Here is a 27,607-nt window from a genome sequence, read left to right on the forward strand (position 1 = left end):
ACAAATAAATCACCCTGCAGAGAGAACAGCTAGAAAAAGTTACCCTGTTGATAGTTCAGCTACAAACAAATCACTCTGTAGAGAGATCAGCTAGAAGAAGTTGCCTTGAAGAGTGTTCAGTTACACAGAAACCACCATGGACAGTTCTGTAATAAATATATGTATTATATATATAATTTGTACATTTACTGATAAAATCAGAAATATTTAAGGTACATCTGCTTCATCTTTTCTTCTTCCTGTGGTAAAGAATAAAAGATAGGTTAATAAAGTCCCAAAGCAGGCCATAGGCCGGCTTTGGGGTATACAAATACAAAAAGAAGTGAAATCTAATCTAAAAACAGCCAAGCTGTAAAAAAAGTGTGCAGCCCTCAAAAAGGCTATGGTGAAAAAAGATGCGAAATCCAAGGTGGCGGCCAAGAAATGGCTGTGATGGTAGGTTAATGGTAAAATTTTTAATAACGACAAGGTCAAGCGGCACCAAAATTCACCTGAATTGTTGTTATTAAAATTTTTACCATCACAGCCATTTCTTGGCCGCCACCTTGGATTTCACATCTTTTTTCACCATAGCCTTTTTGAGGGCTGCACACTTTTTTTACAGCTTGGCTGTTTTTGGATTAGATAATAGTAACTACATACTATATCTTAAAAAACCAAATTGGTTCACTACATAAGACATGCATTATGTGTTGTCCTATCTAACAGAACAATCAAACAACGGGTGCATCAAAGAATGTGCTCTGACAAGAACTTGGCATTATGAATATTCAATTTGCAAGTGTTTACTCACTAGCTTCTCGGTGATGTCACAATAATCCAGATATATTATACTGTGGTGATATAATAGCACAATGATCATTATAATACTGTAATTTGCTTTTTTTTTCTCTGTAAAATAATTTTTGTATGCAAAATTTGTACAAAATTTTTTGAGTGAACTACTCTAATAGAGCAGTCATTTACATGAATCATACGAAAATATGTTTACACGAACAATTTTTGCATGAAAATAAACGGTAGTGATACAACTATGGAATTTAATTAAAGATTACACTTTGCCCATGTAATCAAAGTGTATTAAAATATTGGTTTTGCATGCTGTAAAAAGACTTGTACAGTGTTCATTGTTATTATAATTCATTGTAGGGTATCAAGTACAAATAAATACTTAAAATATCATCTGTGGTCTTTTACTTTTAGCTGTTTAAAACCCCAAATAGAATAATGACAAGTGTATTGTCTATCATAATATTATTTAATCCATTGTATCGTGATATAAAAATTCTGTCTGTTGCCTATATAGTTCAGTAAATTTTGAATATACTGTATACACTGCAATCAGCCTCACTAAATGCTTTCACATATCCAATCAGCATTACATACTTCTCATTAACAACATTCTGTAGTGATGTATACTTCCATGCAATCCCAAAGCAGTTCCTTCCTAAGATGATACTTTATATAACTGACTAAAGAACCTTTGATATACCTCTCTATATACAGCTCACATACCTCATTTAACTAAATACTTCGACGTTAAACAATAATAACATAATATATTAATACCTGATGATAAAATGAAATATACACAATTTATGGGATAAAATCATTTATGATTAAAATCTTCTTTATTGTTGTTCATTTGAAGTGATCTTTGCTAGTGCCACATATTCCAAATTGTTCAGTAGAAACTGTTTGAACTGATCTGTAGTGGAGAAGTGAAACGATTAACTACCTGTTTGACTTCATGTATTATTGTACATTGTGAAAATCATACTTGAATTTAATATTTATGAGACACACCAAGCTACAAATTTACAAATTTACAATTTACTTTGATGTCTGGAGGCTTAATGATGCTTTTATCTGAAATAAAAAAAAGATCTACAGCAGAGTTACTAATGCGGTCTATCCTTTGGTAATATACTTCAACAATTTATGCTTTAAATTCTAATAGTGTGGTATCAACAAACATCAAAGTATTTCCAGAGAAAAGTACAAGGCACCACAAGATCTACTTATATGGGTTGGAGGATAGAAACAGCTGTGCTAAATCAGAGGGAGGTATAATGGGCTTGCAACATGTTTCATATTTCGTTTATAAATAGCTGTCAAGGTACTGTATGTACAACATGTTGTAGACTGAACTAGATAAGACTTCAAAACACATGATTTATTCCCTGTACATAGTGGCCTCCTTACGCCTTTGGATTACTAAATTTCGTCAGCCCTGTGTTACAGAGTCTAACTATTACATAAAACTTCTACAATGAGGTCTGCATCATGAAAATACATATAAACTCCAATAATTTCTTACCATAATTCATGTCATCAAAGTGACGTGGTGACCATGGTAACGATGACTGATGGATGTCACTGAGTGTGATAACACCTTTACCAGTGTGGTCCAGTGTCTAATAGGGAACATGATATGTGGTAATGTAGGACAGTACAGTCAATGGAACTACTTCTTAAACAAAACTCCAAATCAAAGATATGATTGACAATAACTAGGTAACTGACTTTAATTCTAGAACGATATATGTAGCGCTCATAGATTTACCTAATTCTGTAAGACATAAAGCATAAGCTATAGGTGTTCATTAAAGTTACTGATTTATGTCAATAACTACCTCCAAGGTGGAATACATTAAGATCTTCAATATACAATATCCATGTATCAATTAGTAAGACCAACTGTACAGTCCAGGGATTCTTGGTAAACAGCAAACCCAGCAAATAACAAGTGAGTGAAGGATTTCATTGAAAACTATAGTCTGTTTGTGTTCACCTGAGCCCTTGTTTCTGTTCACCTGAGTCCTCGTTTCTTGTTAATAACTCTTGTTACATGGGCCAACATTTGTTAGCACTACAAAGCCCTTTAAACACTTGAAACTGTTTTTCAAAAAAAGCACTTTGATATGGGCAAGAACACTATGAGGACACTTCAGGTGCACAAACATGTTTACAACATGAAAACATGACTTGTTCCAGTACAAAACCATTGGGAGTGAACACGTGTTCACCTCTTTGATGTTACTGTGTTTGGCAGGGGCTCAGGTGAACCCATGTTTGACTATAGGTACTAATGGAAAATTTCTCTTGTGCATAATCTGATGGCATGGTGAACCCTACTGAACCTTATTAGTTAGATAATATATGATTGGAGATGTCATCACACAGTCTACCATACAAAAACAGAGGGCATTTGACAACAATGGAAGAGAATAGTACTGGAAATTGTATTCAAAGCCTCCACAATTACGTAAAGTATCAGTTTAGAAGTCGAAATAGACATTAGCTTGCATTCTTTTTGAAAGCGTTTAACATATGTCATAGTGAGGTGTGATGACACGCTTTAAAAATTTCCTTGCCTCAGTAAACTGGTTAGTCCTACAATGTCTCAAGGTAGACATTGACGCTATAACAGGTAGTTATTTTGATGCTGAGCTGGTGCACCCACAAACATTAAGTAATTTAATAACACTTAAATGATTCCTTATTAATGCTATATATGGTCTCAACAAAGTTAATTAGCATTCAGCATGGACCTTAATTAAAACCATTAACCTCAGTGACTTCTGCTGCTGACTTGCCAAATAGCTTTGTATTAACCATCCAATACACAGTAACCATAATCAAAATACCCACTATAAACTAAGAAGCTTAACCATGTTGTTTATATTTACATAGATACAACTGTTACTGAACAGGAAAGTGTACACTTTGGTAAAACCCAGCCCGGACAAACAACTAACACTTTACAAAGATGTTCTTACATCCAAATCTTTATTGTATATAGTGTGCAATCCAGTGGTTTCTTCATGATTTATCCCATATTTGGTGATGTGCATGAGTTTATGTACTAGTGCCCACCATACCACGTCTGGGATAAACAGATGACTGTTGTTGACTCTACCTGTCTCCATCAACACTTTCTTATTACCAAAGAACACCTTTTAGCTGGAAGAATGATTTAACTTGCCTAAATATTTTAAGCTGTGCACAATTATATAAGCACACACCAGTCAAGTGAGTATTCAGTTATCACAGAATTGGGACCCTATAGGTGTGCCTGTTTCAGTACTAGTCAGTAGTGTGAAATGCATGATACAGTTTATAGTGAAGAAAAATTTTATAATATGGGGAAAGATATGATGAGTGACTATGGCAACTGGGTTAAACCAATGCCACATACTTGAGGCTTTCACTTGCTTGTAAAAACACCATAAAAATAAATTTTGCTTGTATCGTCTATAACTCTTTGTAAAGTATGCTAGTACTGAAATGTCATATATTGTACTTTGCGTGGGAGGATCAAAGCGACGCCGCGTATCGTATTGTCCATACAGTACCAATCAACTGCATAACTGTACTGTATGAGTCATACAGTACAGTTATACACTTAATTGGGCAAATACAGCACACTTGGGCAAATACAGTACAGTTATGCGGAGAATTTATTTAAGAGAAATGTTATGTAAACAACACACTATAAATCGCCAGCCAAACTAATCCTACGAGTTCATTCTACGGCTAGGAATAGATTGTATAAACACTTACTGATCGTCTGATCACAAAGCTTTTAAAACACGACTCCACTAAAGACAGCATGATTGATCCCGTGCGAAATTGTAAATCGCTAAAACTAGCCAAACTAATCTTATTAATTTGTTCTACGATTAGAAATAGATTAGTTAAACACTTACTGATATCCTGATCACCGAAAATCACAGCAGTCTGAGTACTAGAGAAAATCTCTCCAAGCCAGATGACCAGGAAGTACAATATAACACTTAAAGCACTGCCTATGCTTGTGTGTATGAAAAATACAGCACTTGGGGGGTGTCTCATGCTGTATTTTCCATACACACGCGTGGTGGTGCTTTAACTACAGCTTACAGAAGCAAATTTGCAAATCAGCAGCAACAAGATTACCAAATTCAAAACTACCAAAGTGTAGTAACTTGCCACAATACAATTATGAGGTCCGTTTCAGTTTCAGCTACAATGCAATCAACTGAATTGTTGTAGCTTGACTCAATAACATTCACTAAAATAATGTTGCTGGTAATGTTATAGCTTGTTCTCTCACATACCGCGACACAGCTTGCCCACACACTGACAACACGTTATCACATTATAATCCCTATAACTACCTCACATATACTACATCAACACAATACATCTTATATGAATAACACTATCTACTGGCAATGTTCTCACAGTACATTTGTACCTGAGAGTGCTGACCATTGTATCCCATAATATGAAGTACTAAATTCATGACAGCAATGTCATAACATCCTATACTAAGTACCACTAACTACCATCAAATGATGATCTTAGGAGGTGTAAGAATTTAATATGTATTTCATATTTTCTGCTGTGCCATACAGGTATAAGCAACACTATAAAATACCATTATGGTATCAATGGTATAAAAAAACTTGTTTTAGTGGCCACCTTATAGGAAAGACCACTTCTCTAAACAGGTTAACTTCAAATTTTCCCAAGTGAAAAGTTTACACACTTATCTACCTGTCTAAAGCAGCCACCTATCAATTAAGACTAAAAATCCGAAGGTGACTGGTTCCACTGCATAGGCAAGTGGTGGTCTCTTCCAGAAATGAGAATGTATTACACATACGAATCTAAATTACATTATACAACTAAACTAAGTAAAATAAAGTTGAAGCATAGATGGACAAGACTGAGTGACCAATACAGTAGCAAGAGGTGAAACAGTGCATGTTGAAATTGCAGTAAGTGTTTAAAAAAGTATTTCATGGTTACTGTAGACTTATACTAAGTTGGGTTTCAACCATCACATTATCAATAATCAGTCAAGTAGTTTTTTTTTGTAAACTAAGATGTGATCAAATTACAGCAATGTAAGATTTGTTACCAAAAACATAAAAGCCATAAACATAAAAGCCATTAAACATCTGAACAACTTGAATAAACCACACAACTAAAAAGCCAAATTTATGGCATGGTTACAAACTTTCCTGGATATACACTGTAAACTTATGCAATGTAACAGCTCACACACTAAGCAGTAGTGATGCACCGATACCACTTTTTTTCTTAGCTGATCCGATACTGATGCTTTTTAGTTGGAAAATGACCGATACCGATCCGATACCAATACTTTGATATACAGGCTTTATTCACAAGAAAAAAGTTTTCTAAATGTATTTGCTAGTCTCTTAAAGCACTGCTTGTCATCTTTTTTGCCTTCAATTATCACCAAATGGATACAGTAAATCCTGCACTGTGGCTTATTACCTATTCCACTATACTAATCATATGCATTCTTGATGAATTTTAAAGTATCTGTTGGTATCTGGCCGGTATTTATTAGCTTTCCCAATACTGATCTGATACCACTGAAATAGACCGATACCGATGCTAGTATCTGGTATCGGTGTATCACTACTAAACAGAAAGGTGGATGGAGGCTATAACAATGTTGCATAAATAGCACAACAAAACTATACTGACCACAAATACTCTGGATCTTTTCTTACAAGACATTGTAACTGTAGTAATGAAGTTCTCTCTAGTATAATTTATTAAATGTTACACAAAGTAGTTACAAATTAAAACCATAACTAACTAATACAAAACAAAGAGTAGCTACATATAGCACACAGAAGCCTTAAAAATAAAATAAAACAGTTTTTGGTCACTGTATAACCAATTTATAGACTATCCTTGTAAATACTATTAAAAGAACTTCCTTATAAGAGACAAACTAAAACCCAGCTATATGTAATATAGACACTTTCCTATTCCAGAGGTGAAGAAAATGGATGAAATCAAGTTGTTGGGATCAATTTTTAGGAAGGTTTTTCCAATGTAAAATTCGAAGAGAGGTCCCACTTTAATTATACCATAAATACCCTACAATCGTACTGAAATCTAAAGTCATAACGATGGGAATAACATAATGTGTAAACATTAACTACACAAATATCCTCACATACAATAAACAACTTTGATTTTATTGCGAGAAAACCATTGTCACTCTTACAATTAACTAACATGTCTGGTAGAGTTGTAACATACAACAACAACAGTTAGATGTTCATATGCGGCTGGATTCTCCAAAGAGGGCTTCCACAACACTTATTCTATGAACTCAAAATAGTATAACGCTGTTTATAAGACTTAACTATGTGAACATAAACTTCTCCAAACCGCATTTAGCAATGTTGTAGCTCACTTGTAACCAACTTTCAAGCCATCAGCTTTTTTCCAATCTGTAGTTATATAATCATCAAATTTGGGATTGAATGTACGTATGTGGAAGCGGCGTATCTATAGTCATTATCATGTACGTACATTAAAAAAATACACAAGTCTTGTGCTGAATGGTCAATGGTATTCTTATTTCATTAAAAATATATTGGGAAGCAATGGAGATTAATAAAAATGCAGTTACCTTTGTGATGAGAAGATTCATCACCATAGATACCCAGTCCTCACAAATATTACCATCCTGCCACACCCTGTGCTCATGACATCATTAGCTTATTATGAGTGTGTAGGAATGTGTTTATTCACTATTCATTAACAAATGAATTGTTGTGGTAATTATTTAGTAATAGCTGGAAGTCCACACATTTGTGATGAAGTGTGTAGTTATATGATTGTGAGTCAGCCACACACACAGTGCAACTATGCACACACACAGTCACACATACATATACACACGCTACACTACACACATAATTATCACCCACCACATTTTTTACATTACATACATGCATTACACTACACACACACACACACACACACACACACACACACACACACACACACACACACACACACACACACACACACACACACACACACACACACACAGTAGTACGCACACACACTACACTATAACCTATGCAATTACCTTGAACAGATCTGTAGTAAATTGGTCACTGGTGGCCAATGGCTTGGCTATCTTTCCCAGTCCCAACACATAATGTGAGAAGCTTAGTCCATCATCACCCTACACACAACATGAAATTTTGAACTATAGTCAGCCCCCAGTAACACAACCTAATACACACAGGAGGACTACTCAATTTCATACAACTGAACACTTTTCTACTTTAATAAAATGGATATACAGTGGTACAAGGGTTTGAAAGATGCTGATAAGCTGATCAAGTAATCTTATATTGGTATCTATTGCTGTAAGTATGTTTTAGGAAGCTTTACAACATCATTGGAGTAGAGACTTTTGGAATTTGTCTTGTAGTTTCCAGTTAGTTTAGTGTACAGTAGGCCCCACAAGTATGCCAGCATCAACATGATATGTACATGATACCCAACTGCTTGTATATAGTATCCTCCCAATTCCACTATACTTCTAACAACCTTTTTAAAAAGAACTGTGGATTCCGCAATGCATGCATTCAAAGGCAGTCTTAATTTACAATGTGGGGTTTTAAAACCTTGTAACTAACATGTGCCACACCTTGCTTGATAAGTTCAATTCACATGATTGCAGGCTTCCCAGGCACACATTAACACAGCCCAAAGTGAAGTGATAGTAAACAACACTTTGTTTGTGTCAACATTAATTTTGTTAAAAACATGATGCAACCGTTTGTATGTTTATACAGTGGATTTGATAAATATTGTCAATATACAGCACATGTCAATATACAGCACATGTCACAAACCTTGCAAGTATTCATTCCTTTTACAAACCACTCTGAAACCACAGTTAATTTCACACAACTTTCCCACTCCAAGTAATGATATTCAAGATAATTTAATAGTTTGTGTGCTAGGCCAGTCCCTAAAGGCAGACCAAGACTTATCAGAGCTAAACCACCAATACCATAATCATATCAACACACTAACTAACTGGAAGAGACGTCCCACACACTATATAGCACACCAAACAATCAACTCATTTCACCATATAGTACAATAGAACATGTGGCATATTCCACAGGCCACAAAGTGGTGAAATGTGAGCTGTGAAGTGATAGTCACTTCAAGTGATTAGTGATGGAAGTTTTGTGTTCTAATGATATTCAAAAGGTGTAAATAGTTTCTGTAAGTAGTTGGGTAGAGCCAGCTAAACAGAAACCCACCAACTGCACACCACTGCTCATCTATAAAAACCCAACATCTAATCACTGAATTATTTGAACTCTAACACATGCAATTTGAAGTGCCGTTCTACAGTGTTCTGTGGTGACTAGTGCTCCAGTAGTAACTGAGGTTAGCAATATACCTGAATTGTGTAAGTATTTGAGACAGGAATTATGTAGATTTGGTAGTTAAAGATTTAGTAGTGGTAGATAAATACCTGGTTTAAATAAATAAATTTGAGGTAGCAGAGTGGCTAAGTTAACATCTAAGCTGTAGACAGACCTTCCATCGTATTTATACAGTTGTATTGCTGTAATTCATGTAGATACTAAGAAGTAGTTTAAAGTAATCTTGTTTTCTTTATAGGATGAACTTTGGATCTATTCTTCTATACTGCAGTGTCCTACTGCTACAAGCTGGACTGTTGCTGGGAGACAGGCCTAACATCATCTTCTTACTGGCGGATGACCTTGGTTGGGGTGATGTTGGCTACAATGGAGGTGTAGCTAGTACTCCTTTCCTCAACAGGATGAGCAAGAGTGATCACTCCATTGTGTTAACGCATCACTACAGTGGCTCTCCTGTATGCTCCCCTACCAGAGGAACCATCTTAACTGGCAGAAATCATAATCGGTATTGTATGTGGTCCTCCAACACAGCTAAAGGTGACAACGAAATTGACTTTAAGCACCCACAAACAATGCCATTACCAACACGAGAGGAGACAGTTGCAGAGGTGTTAAGAGAAGCTGGCTACCGTACTGCCATGTATGGTAAATGGCATCTGGGTAGCTTGAAGGATATTGTGCATGACAAGAAGACATGGCCAAAAGTTGACCCAGGCATGCATGGCTTTGACGAGTGGTATGCCACAGAGCGTACAGTACCCACAGCAAACTCCAACCTGGGATGCTTTAGGAACAAAACACTGAGTCGTTGCACAAACTACTATTTCAAGAACCAGACCAGTCAATTGTTTCCATACCCTTATCCGATTGATGGAGACGACTCAGATTTCATTGCCCAGTTGACACTTGATTTCATGAGCGAGCAAGTAAGAAAAAAACAACCTTTCTTTGCTTATGTTGCCTTCCATGCTGTCCACAAGCCTACCATTGCTGTGGGAAAGTACAAGAAACTATATATACAGAAAAACTATACCCCAACAGAGGCTAACTACTATGGAACAATAACAGCAATGGACGCTGCCATTGGAAAGATCAGACGAGTACTAAAAATCCTGGGGATTGATAACAACACACTAGTCTGGTTCACCAGTGACAATGGCCCAGCTCAAGGTAATCCTGGATCAACAAATAGTCTCATGGGTCGCAAAGGATCCCTACTCGAAGGAGGGATAAGAGTCCCTGGACTTATAGAATGGCCAGCAGTTATCAATGAAAACAGATGGGAATCATACCCAGTTGTTACAAATGACTTTCTACCTACAGTTAGAGACATAATAAAATCAAAACAAGAATCTAATCTGACAATAGATGGTGAATCAATCCTGCCACTAATGAATAAATCAATTAAGAACAGAAAATCACCAATACATTGGATGTTTAAATATCCTCCTGACAAAAGGAAATATTATCAACAGGTCACAATAGACAACAAGTACAAGTTGGTACAAGATTTTCTGAAAGGCAAAGTGCAGGACAGCAGGTTGTATGACTTGAACAAGAACAGCGGTGAACTACGAGATATCAAGCTACGACACAACGCAGTGTTCAATAAGTTACAGAAAGAGGCAGAGAAATGGAAACAGTCGGTGATGAAAGACATCAAACAATGCGGCAACCCCACAGTTGAGACTGTTGACCATGAAGACATCCCACACAGAAGTAACTTGGTATCCAGAAATATCCCATAACACACACAGTGAGACTGACATACAGTACAGAGTGTGTAATTGCTGTAGCTAATACATTAGTCACTTATATCCACTGTATAATTGCCTTTTACGTGTAACTCAATCCTTAGCCGCATCACTACACGTACAGTGTACATGCAACAATCTCATATAATGACGTAGTTTTTTAATATTTAATGTTATGTAACAAAAAACAGAATGTAGTAATGATATAGTTTGTACCTACATGTATGTGTGTATTATAATTTATGAAATAATTTTATGTCAACTTTGGCCACATAACCTCATACTCATACGTAACTTTCTTAGAAACAAAGTACAATGAATACTAGTGTCTGATATTCCCACTTGACCATAGTGGTCAATCTCTCACCCACCACATACCAAACACATAAAATAATACACCATATTATTAGCAGATGTTGTATATAGTATTGAATCATCTACAGTTCATCACTCAGTGGTTAAAAAATATCACAAGTGTACTCCAATAAGTGTTCGTGAAGTAACATATTGTATGTACAGTTGACAAGGTAATGTGGTACTCTATTGGGTCAATGTGTACATAAAACAGCTCAAAAGTGATTGGTCCAGAGGTATGTGTTGTGTATGTATGTACATATATGTATTACTGAAGGAGCACTAGAGGGACAGTTTGGCTCAAAGGTTTAGTGCAGTGATTTTACCTGGTAGGATTCTGACTGAAGTATGCCGTGCAGTTTGGATGATGTATCAGGATCAATATTGAGGTGTGTAGCCATCTCTAGTGAAGTGAGGTGGTTGTTACGACTGACGTTCATGTGACAATATCTCTCCAATAGTGATCTCACTTCTTCAAAGGTAAACCTGTAACATTAAAAGTAATACCAGTTTCATAACCTTGCTTTATACACACTTCACCACATCTAATAGTTACAAATGTATAAAAATATATTATGTACCTGATATGAATACATTTAACAAGATACATGGATAATTTCTCAAAGGAATTTTACCACTTTGTTCACACTATTCTGTAATAAATAAAACTGTTTTGTGTGCATGTATATGTGAGTTCTTTAAATATTGATGGTATTCGTGACCTGGTCTGTATATTTAAGTTTAACTTACCATACCGTTAATAAAACCACTTGAAAATTTTGCCACATTATTGTGATATTCAACAGCTTTACATTGTTACTACATTATAAATAGCTCCAAAAGACAAGTTATGAGTTGTCAAGCTGTGCCAAATGGAAACGCTATAGACCAGTTTTATCACACTGGGTTACATTTAAAGTTTCTAAGAAGGCAATCTCTGGCTGTAGTTAACAGTACGCTTGTCATATGTACAAAACTTACAAATTACAGGATACCCTTATTAGGCACCAAATGTAGGAAAACAATGAAGCCTTGTGCACACTATTATGGTGTGATGCACACATGCCTTTGAAATGTTTGTACCCCATAAACCTCATTACAAACTCATCATATTCACTACTTAACTGCCATCGCCATTTAACTAAGTACCAAAACCACAAACATTTCCCAGCCACCACAAGGAACTACTATATTAACTTGATAATGGAAATAAAGATAGTTCTAAACATTGTGCTAAATCCACTCAGAAACTTTTGTTGAATTGTGTTATTTCAAAGATTATAATGGATGAAGTCAGAGATATGTGGGAATAAAATGCATATATGTGACTGGATCTGCAGAAACCGGACATAATCGCATCAGCCTAAATTTACAGTATAAAGCATTGAATACAATGCAGTAAAATATATGCACATTATCAAAAAAATTCTGTAAAATGTTAAAAGCCTTGTTTATCTGTGAAGAAAGGATCAAATGATAAAAACCTGGATATCAATGTATTCCCTTACTCAAGAGGAGTTTGAAACTCTTTGTTTCATTTCAGTACACCAATGGAAACATAAGTTATGGGTGCTTGTTTACGTCACATCGAAGCAATAGTACGTGATCAAGTTTTCTTCATTGATTTCGTCTTTGTTTGTGGTGAAGGAAGGTAGCAAAAGGAAAAACTTACCCAGCAATGGATTCCGCTGTTCATGGCAAACACGATGGTGCAAGTCTCGACTCTGTATAGCATTGCGTTCGTTGATTACAACCGTTTTAGTAAGCACCTGTAATTTATTTTCCTTATACTTATACAAATTGATCTTTCTGTTGTTGCTATTTAGTAGGGCTATAACTCCAAAAGATCTCAGCAAATGAAGCTGAAACTTTACCAGAACATACACTTGGCTAAGTAGATTACAAATATTTAATAAAATGGAGTTTGAAAAATGTGCGATTATGTCCGGTTTTTGCAGATCCGGTTACACATATACAGTACCATTCAAAGGCAACGTCGTCTCGTGAGAATGATTACAAAACTTGCTAATTAAATTGTGTGGCACCTGTTTCGCTCACGAGTATTCATCCCGTTCATTTGGGATGAATACTTGCCAATGAAATGGGTGCCACGCCCCTAGTTTTTAAAACACTTGCACTCTCACGAGATGACGATTGCGTTTGAGCAGTACTGTATATATATAGCCGGAAAATTTCAAACTTTTTTAATTCTAGAAAATGTTCGTAGAGACATTTACATTGTTTTGCTAAGGTAATACAGTAACTATATGTAACCTCAAACATTTCAAAAATTATGTTTCACAAAGCTATCATAACTTGCAAAATTTGTGAAAGTTTTGTCCCTTAAAAATTTCTGTCTACACAGTATGTTTTTTTAGTTTCTTAATCCAGAAGTCCTACAAAAGTTTCTAAACAAGACATGCAAGTTTGGTAGCCCAGCGTGCCCCAGTTATTAGAATCTTACATACACAACTGAAACATTTTATCACAGATAGGCATTTGAAGAATACAAGATAAACTCCATTAGAAACACATGGGATACACTACACTTGTATCACAGCTAGACAACTATCATTTGTAATACATAACTACAAATTGTAAGTGAAACACATTACCACAGCAGAGACCAAAACATTGTTCAGTTAATGTTACTGCAGTGTAACACGCATAGTAGTAGTTGGAGTAAAGAAGCCAAAATATATCACTACACTCGTGCAATAATTATGGAATTTGTTGCTGATGAGAACAAAGCTTTACAGCACTTGAATTTGTTTATTTATGGTGATACATACTCAACATTCCCTCAACAGTTTATTATACTGTTATTTTATCAAGTCATTCACTGGCCCCCACACATGCTACATGTTTCACATGAACACAATGTCATGTTGACACAACGAACAGTAAACTGAATTAGCATGACAAGATGGCCCAAGGCAACAAGACCGTGAGAGCTTCCATCCAACACACATCTGCTGCTTCACTACTACAATAACAACAGGTGGCAGCTTGTAGCCATAAGCCATTGTGCTGTCAATGTCTGCGCTTAAGAGGTATTGTACATTGCACTAAATAGTTGTAAAAGAACATCGAGCTACCTCCGCACCATTTATTTTGTAACACATACGGTTACACACAACACGTGTACATCACAAGGTTTGGATGGCACATCAACATATGGGGAATTACTAGATGAGGTCATAACAAAGATGTAGGTAGATTTAATATGGACAGTAGTACCAATCTAAGCCATAATCATCCATGTACAAATGATAGACCATTCCCAATCACAATGTGACTGCAGTGTATCCTCTCTACAACAGACCTTTGGGACCAAGACCTCTTGTAGAAGTAAAAATGTATGAAAGCCGATCTGTTGGAACTAAACTTTTGTCTTAGTTATAGAAGGATTTTCTGCTGTGTTCTAAATTTGGAGCGTTTGTTGTTAAGAGAGCACCCAGCTACATAATGTCATAATGTATGACATCATGTCACAATGATTATTAAGAGACATACTTTGTTTGACTTTTCAGCCAATCAAATTCCACAATGCCAGTTGTATAGGGTAGTCCAAGACGTTGTGCCATGTTCAGTAATCGGACATCTTCGTACGAGTGCTTTGTGGCTGGTACTCCAAGGTGCCTAAAATATCAAGGTCTTAAAAACTATCACACATTTTCTGTTATCTATATTTTAAACTGTGATAGTGTCTATATAGAGCCATTTTATGTACATTACAGAATACTACCAGATCACAAAAATCTGCTACCATTACTCAATGATTTTCTCACACATACATACATACATGCATGAATAAACAAATGGATTGTTTACTAAGTCAATGCACACACAAAAAGTAGAAGTTGATATGTTTGTATTTAGCACTCATTTATCACTAAGGGTACTTATTATCATTGTGGGGGCTTCAAACAAGTTGTTTTTTAAAGTCTCTCCAGGCACATTCCTTCACATTGAGTCACCTACTAGCGTAGTGTGGTATCAGTGGAGCTGTGGTGACTTCTTAAACTTATCTGTGGGCATGGGCTCATAATCAGATTTATAAATTCTCAAAAGAGAACAAAGATCACAGAAGTTTTAGTTAGTAAGATTTATCTACAGAAAATCCAAAAGTACAACCATCCAAATGATTCTGCATGCATCTCTCAAACCAATACAGTACATTACTTTCCAAAAGCTCTGTAATATGTAACAATACCAATGTACTCCCAAGGGGACTTCTTCCCTTCTCAATTCTCACGTAACAATTTATCTGAAAACCATACAATAGGTATGTATGGTTATGTGGGTGCAATATTAAACCACAAATAAAACTTCAGGAAACTGAGCACACCATTTAACCAGCTGTGCATACACTGTAGTTTTACTACCGTAATTATTTTCTAAATGATTTTACAGACACAACACAGATACAGCTGTCATTAGGATTCTGGTAAAATTATTGTAGCACAAAATGGAATCATTTGATGACTTAATCTCTATCTTTCATCTCACTCATATCCCATCATCTGCCATCGTATTAGTCAATTCTTTGATGCCTTTCAACTTCTAAGTGTTGTGGTGTCTAGCAGAGTAACAAGTTATCGACTCAGAGATGATAAAATGGCTACCATGGAGGCAGACCCACCAAGACTACTAGTGCGATAAGTAGCACACAATTCCTTACTGTCTGCATAGTAGCTTTTTCTGATGTATAACGGTCCATCAATTCGGCTGATAAGCACAGTTGATACCATACTACTTCAGCCACGGTGACTGTTGTAAATCTGTGGTTACCTAAGGGAAAACCTTTCTAAGCATTAAGCCACTGATTGCCCAAACAAGGAAATTCTTCAGTTGGTTGGTATGGACAGCAAAATCAATACATAGTGACCCGATTAGAAAAATCATAGTAAAGCACCACAGTAAGTATAATACGAAAAATATATGTAACATGAGGCAAAGCCAAGTGCTATATTTGGCACATCCGAGTGCTATACTTTAATGCACAAGTGTATGCAATGATTTTTGATGCATGAATCTGGAGTTGCAATCAAGAAAAGGAGAGCAATTAATACAGTATATCATGAGCTGGAATGCCACGATGATAGTGAGAACACTAGTAACTACATACATACTCGTGACTAGCAGAAGGTTAATTTGTGATACAGAATTCACTGGATCAGGAGGAGAGTGATTACATGAGGAAAACTAGAGCAATGGACAGTTTTAGTTTGCACAGCTGTCTGTTCATTGTTTACAAGTATGGATTGAGGTGCAGCCAACAATGCAGCAAGGTTGAGGGTGTCAACATCAAGTAGCTACTAAAAATCTAACCCACTCGACTTACAATGGTGGACAGTGTAGTAAACAATTCAAAACTGAGTCATATATTTTTTGTACTTTAACTTAAAAATGTGTGTGTGTGTTTGTGTGTGTGTGTGTGTGTGTGTGTGTGTGTGTGTGTGTGTGTGTGTGTGTGTGTGTGTGTGTGTGTGTGTGTGTGTGTGTGTCCCTTACAAATGTGAGCAAAACTTAAGAGCAGCTTTGAGGCTATACCTGGAGAATTTGCATTTAAAATACTATAGACAAATACTTCATTGTATTATTTGTGGTTTTTGAGTTACGCTTCCTCAGCAGTATATAGCAATGTAATTACAGTATTATGAAATAATTCGTGAATTACAGAGTGCAAAATACAACATCTAATTAATTGGTTGAATCATCCGTTACCAAAATATATTGTGGGTTGGTGATTATCAAAGTGTCCTGATTTTCATACTAAGGAATACTTTGGGGCCATTACCAAGACGTTGTGTCCTCATTTTCAAGTGTCCTGATAAACAGGTTTCACTGATTACTGTACTGAAATACATATCTCTGTCATTTAAAAAGAACTCCATCAGCTTACAAACAACAATGCATGTTTTAAACCAGCCAGTGTTTTCGTCAATATCGTACAATAATTAGCTCTGTTAGCCAGTCAGGTCGGCCATACAAAAATTATCCCTTGTTGGTCAGCGTGGGCACTATGACAATGAAAGTCATACACGTACAAATTGCAAACAGTATCCTTGAAATGCTCAACATTTCATCCTGATGTTTCATACACAATAAAACACTAGTGTCTCCAATTGGTAACTTTAGAAACAGTTATTCTACACTGTGAACATGAAGGGCCAGACAAGCATCCGGCCACATGGTGATCATGATGAAGCCAGTGACTCCATCAGACATTGGTCGTCAAACTACTAGTGATAAGTGATACGTACATGTATAAGTGATAAGCAGTCAATATATTCACTGACAGTCGCGTCACATGTAGATATGGATGTACATGCCACACATGCTATAAACACACATGGACACACTACAAAAATGCTATATACATGGTCATACCTATCCATTCAATGGGATACCTGCACACTACTCAGGTGCTATGGAAAATGTTGCTGGGGGAAGGACTAGCATACCACAGGATTCTATATCATGTCTCACAGGCTATGGTCTGTACGTCCCACCTGAACTTCACCCATTATGTGAGACATGGACAGTTGATATTTGCTTCCCTCCCACATGCACGCCACACACACACACACACACACACACACACACACACGCACGCACGCACACACACACACACACGCACACACACACATAGCAAAGCAAAAGCAAAGCCTATATGGCAGCCATGCAAAACACAGCTACTGCTGCCCCACGAACCAGCACTGGGATGTCTGTGCACCACTCAGGCATTTGAGTCTTGTGCAGGCAAATCCTCCTAGGGCAGGATAGTAACTCGCAGGAGGACTGTCCAGGTCTCACGGAGAGGTCATGGAACCCAAAGTTCCACAATGACCCTAAACGAGACAAAGACAAAGTTGTGCATTTACTTCTCCAGTAAACACCAGGTACCCATTGATGTTACAGTTGAGTGGGCTGCTTCCCCAGTCAACACCAGACTACCAGGCCCCCATTATATAACTGGGTAGACTGGAGAAAGCTTCTTGCTCAAGGAAACACCAAGAATACCAAATTGGCATAACTGGGCATCAAACCTGGAATCTTTCGATTACCAGGCGGGTGCTCTATTAGCCACTTGACTATGCTATCTCTCTCACTCACACTACTCACACAAACTACACACATACCACACACACAAACACTACAGATACACTTACTCAGCAGCTCTTTCTTGCATATTTTTAGCATAGACTAAAGGGTCAGCTACCTCCTACCACATATACAAAGAAAAGCCACAATAGTAAATTCTGAATGACTGATACATATTACTATGAACTTGAAACCTAAAATGTGTCATTTGTGTACTGAGTGACCTTGTACTTAATAAGACCACTGTGTAATAAGGTCACCAGTATAAATTAGCCAACTCGAAAATCCCTTGTCATTGTGTATAAAGTGACTTGCCTAATGTAGTCACCAGGCCACTGTGTAATAAGGTCATCAGACATCACTATCATAAAATTATGTGTCACTATACCATACAAAGTGACCAGCCAGCATCACTGAAAGTTTGGCCAAGTTATAGGAGGTGACCAGTATAGAGCTATACCAAAACATACTACGGGTTACTCACCTCTTCAGATGGGTAGTATGGAGGTAAAAACTATACAAGAAAATGGATGAACAATCATTACAACCAATCAATGCACACACCATAATGAGCCACACCCACCTCAATTGCCAGCCTATTGTGAAACTGGCACACAGTAAGGAACAGTGTTAGAAGCCTACAAGACGAGCAGAACACATAGTACAATGATCTATATATATACATACCAGCAACAATACATACATACTTGGCTGATACGATGGAATTTTTCCATAATGGACACCATAATTTATTATCAGTGAGATGTCCTGATATCAGGGGTCTAAATGTGTGTACACTTATACAAATGGGACCATGGACAAGTGTCCTGATTATCAATGAGTACACATCTCTGCCGGGTTTCACTGTAGTTAGGACATACCTATTTGAAAAGTTGTTACTTGGACCTGACCAACCCAAGTTTCATTTTAAACAAGAAAAGAACAAATAAGATCACATGACACCTAGTAATCAATATCTGTAATTGAAAAATGATCAAGATATTCTAGTCAATGGGTAAAATTTTGACCTCAAAAGACAACATTCATAGATCCTTTAATACCAGTGCAGTGCCCTCCATTCCTATAGCTAAGAACATCTTTGATATACCAAAAGTTTAGTGCCATCTGTAGTTTAGTACTGTGGCTTGTAAATTTGACATGTATAGATCTGTAGACAGTGCATTAGTTATAAATGTTTATATTTCGTTCATCTGACTTGCTGACCTATTTTTGAAATATATGGTTTGTGACTAGAAAGCGTAACATGTTTGAAACTAGACCTAGCTGGTACATTGCAATAACCAAAAGTTTTGATACCATATTTCATTGGTCAAATGCCGCACCTTTATAGTAGCTGCACCCTTTATAGTAGCCGCACTTGAGTGGTGCCACAATCGATTTCAAAAATAAAGGCTTAAACCTTGTTTTCAAGCATTAAGTGGTGGCTGATTTAGAATAATTGCTGCATTAATTTTTGGAACTAAGGTAACAAATAAAAGCTGCAGTATCTAACCAAGTAAATACGACAGTAACCGAGGTTTTACTGTAAGTACAATAATTATGGTGAAGACAATCAGCACACACTCACAAGATGATTAAAACATAATCCAAGTTCTATTCATTCATGCTTGTATGCATTAGTGTCCAGTAAATTACTCTAATAAAACAGTCACACAAACATTTTTGAGCATGAAAGAAGAATGGTTTGCAGTAATCTGTCTATGACAGCATCTTGATAAACCTCAGTACTAGGGCTGAGCGATACTGCCATTTTAGTATCACGATCGATACTAAAGCCACTATTCACGATACTGAATAGTTCACGATACTTACAAATAAGTCCTACTCAGTGTCTTTATAACTACAATATACCCATACGTTTACTACAGTAAGTCATTGTCCTTCATTGACTATAGTGGACTGAACTAGACTTAGCTTTTCACAGGTGTTGAATACATATACACAGATATGTACGGAGATGAAACTTGCTCTAGCCAGATCACTGTGTAATAATAAGGTAAACCAGCCAACTTGAAAACGTGTCATTTGTGTACAAAGTGACCTGCCGAATGTACGTAGCTACAAGGACAGTATTAAGGTGACCAATGTAGTTTTCACTGTACAAACACCACGACTTACACTCCTACACCTCTTTCAGCCCATACTATAGTGTTCTGTAACAAAACACAACACGCTTACAGTCGTACAGCGAGGTAAGCAGGTACTCACATGATGATTAGTGTGTCTGAACAAAACCTGTTGAATTGGTAGACCTGGTACGAATGCTCCTGAAGGGGATTGATGAACAACAAGCCAATAATAACTCATTCCCACAATTCATTTAGACATAAATGACAATGGATTAAGATCTCACCTCTCTTGTATGCGATAACACATTTGGCATTTGTAGTGGTCCCTATAGTATAGCAATCAGAGATAATCATACAGTACTGTATTGTAAGGGTCATGAAGGTTTGGGCCAAAAATATAGCCCAAAAACCTGTAACTTCACAATGGCATTACAGTAGGTGTAATGAAACCCAAATATGCTTTTAGGACAACCCAGAATGCTTTCAATAAGTTTTTATGGAAATGCAAAACTTCTGTACTAGTGGACATTTTCCTACTTCAGTCACAACCTATAGTACTGACTAACCATAAGGGGGATTACTATATCTGTACATCCGCAAGTCAGATGACCTCACTTGTTTCATTTCCATGATCCCAATTTGAGATTTAAATCCCCTAATCTTTCCTTGCACTTGTTAGTGTAGAGGAGTACATGTGTGATGGTTCTTACAATGATGATTGAATACATGATGAAAATGAGCATTGCCAGGGCCTTGTTAATACATAGGTATATCTGCCTGTAGACAGGTCATATACTCTGTAGTAGCCACAAGCTGATTGGTTCAAAGCCTGTTGATTAATATTGCAATCTGATGGGTGGCTTAAGTGGTGTATGGTGTATGCTGTGTGGTTACAACATCCGAATGGATGGAACACATGGGATATACTGAGACTATTGAATTATCATATGACAGGAAATTTTGACGAATCAGCTAAATTTGTCAACTGTCTATTAAGATATTTCAAATGGGGTGACTGTTCTATTAGAGTATTTCAATTTTCAGGATGTTTACTGTGTATGCCATAAAACCAGATTTACAACCCTTCTGATAATACTTAAACATACAAACATTGTGCCCATTATGTTGGTATTATTTTCAGGGCTTTTGCCTCCCTAATATTCCCCTAACATATGGCAAACACAAGTCTAGGATTCATATAAATACTACAATCGCTAGGCAGTACATTAACACAGAGACATACCCTCAGGGTAGATCAGCACGTGTGGCCAATCTCCTTTAGACTCAGCTCGACGACGTATTTCCCTGACAGTATACTCACGTGACTCTTGCTCACCTCGCCGGACAAATATCAACTGAAGTAGCGTATCAGCTGCCCCTGTAGTAATAGGTACAACGTGATCATTTGTGGTGAATGTGTTATTACATATTACATACAAGTGTATGTACACACACACACACGCACGCACACACACACACGCACACGCACACGCACACACACAAATACGCACACTACACACACACACACACACACAAATACGCACACTACACACACACACACACACACAAATACGCACACTACACACACACACACACACACACACACACACACAAATACGCACACTACACACACACACACACACACTACACACACACACACACACACACACACACAAATACGCACACTACACACAAACACACACACTACACACACACTACACACTACACACAAACACACACTACACACAAACACACACACAAACATACTTCCAAACAAAGGGATATGCCTAGCCTCTTCCTTCACCACTGCTGATGGTAGAGTAAACACAGACATAATGAAGGTATCTAATATGGTGGAGTGTGGTGCCACTATCAAGATGGGTACCTCTGCTGCACTACGCAAGTAACCCTTCACCTCAATATACTGGAAACCCATTCCAAATAGAAACCATCTAGCAACCCATGGCTGCACCTTGTCCTTCAACCATCTGGTAAGGAAATACATTGTAAAACGCTAACAGACAGTACAATATCAAGATATCAATAACAAGCTTTTAAAACAATTTAGCCTCCACTTTTACTTCTTATACAAGCAAGAAAATCTCCCTTAATGTAAAGGGATACTCAGTATCAAAACCCAACTATTAAGGTAGTATAAACCACCTGGTGAAACGTCTGTAACACTTGAGACAAACAAGCCACTGAAATACATTGGGTGAAAACGCATGCCACATAAATAATTTTACGTACGTATTAATCACTTCAGTAAACAGTAAAGGAAGACATGAATTGAAATATCTAATACACCAATGGATTTGCCTCTTCATGGCGAGTAAGAATATCTGTTTCAATTTGTACCATGGAGCACACATGAGTTACGTGTGTTTGTTTATGTTGTGGTAAACGCAATTTTACTGTTGCTGTCACAAATCAACTGTTGTTGTCTATCGCTACAACTCTTACCAGATAAGGTTGAAACTTTAACAGCCTATTGGCTTTTCCCTCTAGACAACAAAAAAGTCATAAAATGAAGTTCAAGACAAATGCAAACAAGTCAGGGTTTTGCTCAGCGGGTCACATATATACAACTCAACTACCCTAATATAGCAATCACTTGGAATACTAAGGGTCCATGTATACACTTGCAAACAGCAGTAAACATATGGCTAAAGCTATTTAAGATTGTTTATTGTTTCCATGGCATTTTTTAAAATTCACAAAACTTCTGTCTTAACTTTATAAATGAGAAAAATTAGCCACCAACAATAATTTTTTGCTGTCAGCTACATCTACAGACAAAACGTAACAACAGCCAATCATTTTCTAGAAATATAGCAATTCACTAATCGCTTGAACCACCCATGATGGGATTTAGTAAAAACAATTAATTTACAGTGAAACCTGTATATTAAGGACACCTTGGAAGTGTCTTCCAGATCAGAAGGGATACTTTGGGACCTTAACTAAGTATCCAATTTATACAGGTGTCCTCATTTTCAAGTGGCAGGTTCCACTGTGAACATCCAGTCATTAGGAGCTTCATATCACCAGCTAGGGCAGTGGACTTGCCAGGCTAGCAAGGTTTCACTTAACATCAGTCAGATCCAGCACAGCTGTTCTGATTGATTTACAGCAGGTGAAGATGTAGTAGCTATCTTTTATGAATGTACACGACAATCCACCTTTTTTTGACATAATGCTTCTGTTAGCTACACTGTCATCATTTCACAAAACAACAAAGTATGTTACGTCAAAATTTAAAGACAAATATTTTAACATTGAAATTTTCTCCATTTACGAGAATGCCATATGTGGTACTTATAATAAGGGTAGAGGGAGTGATACTAAATACTTCTACATGTATGTGGTAGCATTCTTAACATGTACGATCCACAAAACGGTCTAGCTTCACACACTACATCCTCACCTTCTCCATCCCCTCATCGGTTCTGGTGGTTCACATTGCCGATAGCAACAGCCAATGATGAATGTTAAAGAGAAGCCAACAATCATTGATGGGAGGATGATAAACAACAGCCTCAGAGGGAATAACCACATTGCATTAAACACCACCTGCAGAATGACAATAGTGGGTGAATAACAGGAAATAAAGATTTGTCATTAGTCATTTCTGGCCAATCAAAATATTCGGACAATTTTAGTCATGCAAATATATGGTTTATTTGCTATTGGGACTAAGGTAAGGACACCCAGGGCTGAATACTACTTCATTAATAAAAAATATAATTTTTGCGCTTCTACATGGGTGCTATGAACATAGATACAGTAGTTCTATGTACAACTTATGTCAAATTGTGTTCCAGAGCTCTTTTGTATGATATACGCATTCACAGAAATGGTTCTATTGTACATGACATCCAGCAGTACAAACTACAACCTACGTAGCCAGGCAGGATCTAATCATTCACAGTATACAGTACCAAATGACAGGAAATTTTGACAGAAGGAAAATTGATGAATCCATACTTCATCATGTATTGACGAAAATCAAGAAATCACAAGATCTAAACACATAGCACTTTAAAAGTTCTTATGGACATTTGCTGGATTAAAAGTTGATAAATTCAACTTATTCTTTCGTCAAAGTTTTCTGTCATATGATACACAACCTCGTGAATGGTCTGGGGAGAACCTGAACCACTTCTGTGAACTCTCTTGTAATTTGGGTAGCTTGCAGCATTTGCCACAACATTAATTTTGCCATAGTGTTTTCTGACTCTGTGAGTAGGCTACCTTGATGATCAAATATAATATGTAGTAGTCAGTTTTATGTCATGACATTCAGTACATATTTCCTGGACTCTTCCAGGTGGGCGTTTACACTACAAGCAAATAAGATGAATACTACAGAAAATGTCTGACGTAGGAGTACTAATTAGCTGTGTTTTATTCATTACTGCCTATCCCACATTGTTACCCAGCATTGATGCTTCTCGAAATTGCACAGTGTAAGATAGCAAATCAAAATATGCTTACATCAATACATTGAACAATGCAAGGACATTGAAAAGACTACACATAACATGATCAGGCACATTTTTAGAAACATATTCAATACTGGTAAGGTTGTTTATAACACTAGATTTCAAAAGCAGGTGATGAATAATTTTGAATAGCATTAGAGTACGGAGTGTATATAATATTATGCGAGCATGAGAGAAAATAAAGGCTGGAAGCAAGTACACCTACACACACCTACACCTACACACACGCACGCATGCACAAACAATACATGTTGCCAGAAACACCAAACAAGTTTGTTGTTACTGACAGCAGAAAAATTTTTACACTGATTGAATTTCAACTCCTCATTTGTTTGTAACAGATGGTTGGCTTAGACACCATACTACAGGGCCATGTTGAAATGTACAAATTCGAACACACAAAGTAATAAGGTGACTTGTCCAAACTGACCATTGTACAAATGTGTGGTTAGTGTACAAATGACTTGCCTAATGTGGTCACCTGCTTAACAAGACCAGCTTGTCTAAACCAGCAAACTTGAAAATCTCCCAACAAAATTAACGTGTCATTCATGGAGAAAATTACTCAGCCATCTGTTGAATTTTAGCTGGAAGTATCTAAATTAGAGCAGACCTCACTATCATGCTAATGAGTACAACACCCAACAACTTCCAGGTGTCATACAAACATGGACAAAACAGAAATTAACACAAAACACCTTTTGGCAAGGAGAAAGACAACTAGCTGCTGTTGTCAGTAGCAACCACAAAATGATCTCACACCTCACTACACCATGCACCACTGGCCTGACTTTTTAAAAGTGAAGTGTCCAATTTTCCCAGGGAGAAATGATGTGAAAGACTTGCAAGTTTGCAAGGCAAGATTCTTGCAAGTCAGGGAAAATATTGCAAAATTTGTGTTGCATATAGTAACAGCTACCACATTTTGATTATTGATTATAAGCATATGTTTCAAAAAGATCTGTGCTCAACACATACACAACATGAGGACACATGGAACCTCTGATTACGCTGTTCTAAAAGTGAAGCAGGTGATGATATAGCTAGTCAGAGTAGCTAAATCATAACCACTATTGTACTTTAGGAAATGAATGAGCTAATAACTTGGATGGTGGAAAAATATTTAGTGGTACAGCAAATTATAACATGTTACATCATGAAGCATGCCAACAACATGTCACACACACCTGCCATAATACCACCCTCAAAGTTTGTCTACATTCCTTGGTACTTTTATTCCCAACATCAAATGATGTGAGACTTCACACAACTATTGGAACATTCCAACATCAAAATAACCCCTTGATCATTCATAAAAAGGCTGCTCGTATAGATTGCTACAGCAAACTCGTGACTAAGGGCTTGTAATGATGGCTAACTGAAGCCACAGACCTAGTCCAGCCATACCAGTATTGATTACTACAAATACACGTAGAGTCAGTAAACGAGATTACCAAACTAATGCGGCGCGCACACCCACCATCTATGAAGGCCGCTAACCATAGCTACATTATATGAAGAGCACACAGCAAACAGGTAGGGCCGTAGGATACTGCAAATATCAGATATGACTAGTTCAAAGGCGAATGTGTACACTACAAAGACAACTTGCAAACCGTCGTATCGCTAATGGAGTTACGCAACCAAGGGTATTAATCTACTCGACTTAACCTCGTCATATACAACAGTGTAGTGTACCTTTAGTATCTGAAGTATACTGAAGTTCGGCTTCAGCGTGAACGGGTCCACAGGAGACTGTCTGGAGCTCTCCATCCAACTAGGGCGTTACTGGTCGATCTTGCATAAGATTATCTGTTCGAATCACGTGACTTAACCTCGAGAAGTTTACTGTTTCCGTTTTCCACATATCCGGGATTGTCGTCGATATCCATTTCGACTAGAATAGCCATTTGATATTGCGTGGTGAAGGATGAAGTTGAAGTAAAGTTCTGTAAATCCTCTACTAGGAGTCTCTTTCCCGTGGTCGCTACTCCATTTTAAAGTCACTACGTTTAAATTTCTTTAATAAATTTTGTGGCGCTTAGTTTACCATAGCCTAAATATTACGAGGGGGGGGGGGGGGGGGTTTCGCTGATTTCGCGGTTTTGGGGGTTATAAGCCAAAATTTTAGCTTTGAAATATTTATAATCTAATACATTTTGGGACTATTTACAAATCCGCGAAATTTTTATTTTTAACAACATTGTTCAACCGGCTAGAAATATTTGCGCCCCTCGAAATATTTGGGCTAGCTGTACGGTACTTGTTATTGTATTGTAAAAATCTTTTAGCCTGTCCATTTGTAATTTCATTCCGATATTCATGTTTTAACTGGTTGTTCCGCTCATAGATAGTATATTCTGCCAGATTCATCATGGCTGACTTCTCGCGTTTCAGCAGCGTAACTAACATTTTTTTTTTTTTTATTAATGCTTTACAGCACAAGTGCTGAAGGTCTGTAGGACACCTGGTCCTACAGCCTGCTCAAAGACTTTAGCTACTTAGACTTTAACTACTTAAGGTGTGTTTGAAAAGTTGGAGACATGCTC

General features: G+C 37.0%; 2 protein-coding genes across 4 annotated transcripts; one reads left to right on the forward strand and one right to left on the reverse strand.

Moving 5' to 3' along the window:
* Nucleotides 1-1,550: 1,550 nt before the first annotated feature.
* Nucleotides 1,551-27,075, reverse strand: LOC136252402 (lysophosphatidylcholine acyltransferase 2-like). The gene is made up of 15 exons (XM_066044829.1): nt 26,757-27,075; nt 23,981-24,126; nt 22,321-22,541; nt 21,797-21,931; nt 20,838-20,879; nt 20,693-20,751; nt 20,603-20,637; nt 19,047-19,101; nt 18,948-18,977; nt 18,532-18,584; nt 14,870-14,995; nt 11,680-11,839; nt 7,919-8,017; nt 2,321-2,417; nt 1,551-1,708 (listed from the first exon to the last, which is right to left on the reverse strand). The coding sequence occupies exons 1-15, from the start codon at nt 26,829-26,831 to the stop codon at nt 1,632-1,634; spliced, it is 1,410 nt and encodes a 469-aa protein (XP_065900901.1). The 5' UTR covers nt 26,832-27,075; the 3' UTR covers nt 1,551-1,631.
* On the forward strand, nt 9,167-11,261 carry LOC136252401 (N-acetylgalactosamine-6-sulfatase-like). 3 transcript variants are annotated; one of them, XM_066044827.1, is made up of 2 exons: nt 9,167-9,268; nt 9,484-11,261. In XM_066044827.1, the coding sequence occupies exon 2, from the start codon at nt 9,485-9,487 to the stop codon at nt 10,991-10,993; it is 1,509 nt and encodes a 502-aa protein (XP_065900899.1). In that variant the 5' UTR covers nt 9,167-9,268; nt 9,484; the 3' UTR covers nt 10,994-11,261. The 3 variants fall into 3 exon arrangements, with proteins under 3 accessions (XP_065900899.1, XP_065900898.1, XP_065900900.1); XM_066044826.1 differs by having other exon boundaries at nt 9,178-9,246; XM_066044828.1 differs by having other exon boundaries at nt 9,182-9,246; nt 9,517-11,261.
* Nucleotides 27,076-27,607: the final 532 nt, after the last annotated feature.

Source organism: Dysidea avara, chromosome 4 (assembly GCF_963678975.1).
Source record: "Dysidea avara chromosome 4, odDysAvar1.4, whole genome shotgun sequence".
In the NCBI taxonomy this organism is placed as follows: Eukaryota; Metazoa; Porifera; class Demospongiae; order Dictyoceratida; family Dysideidae; genus Dysidea; species Dysidea avara.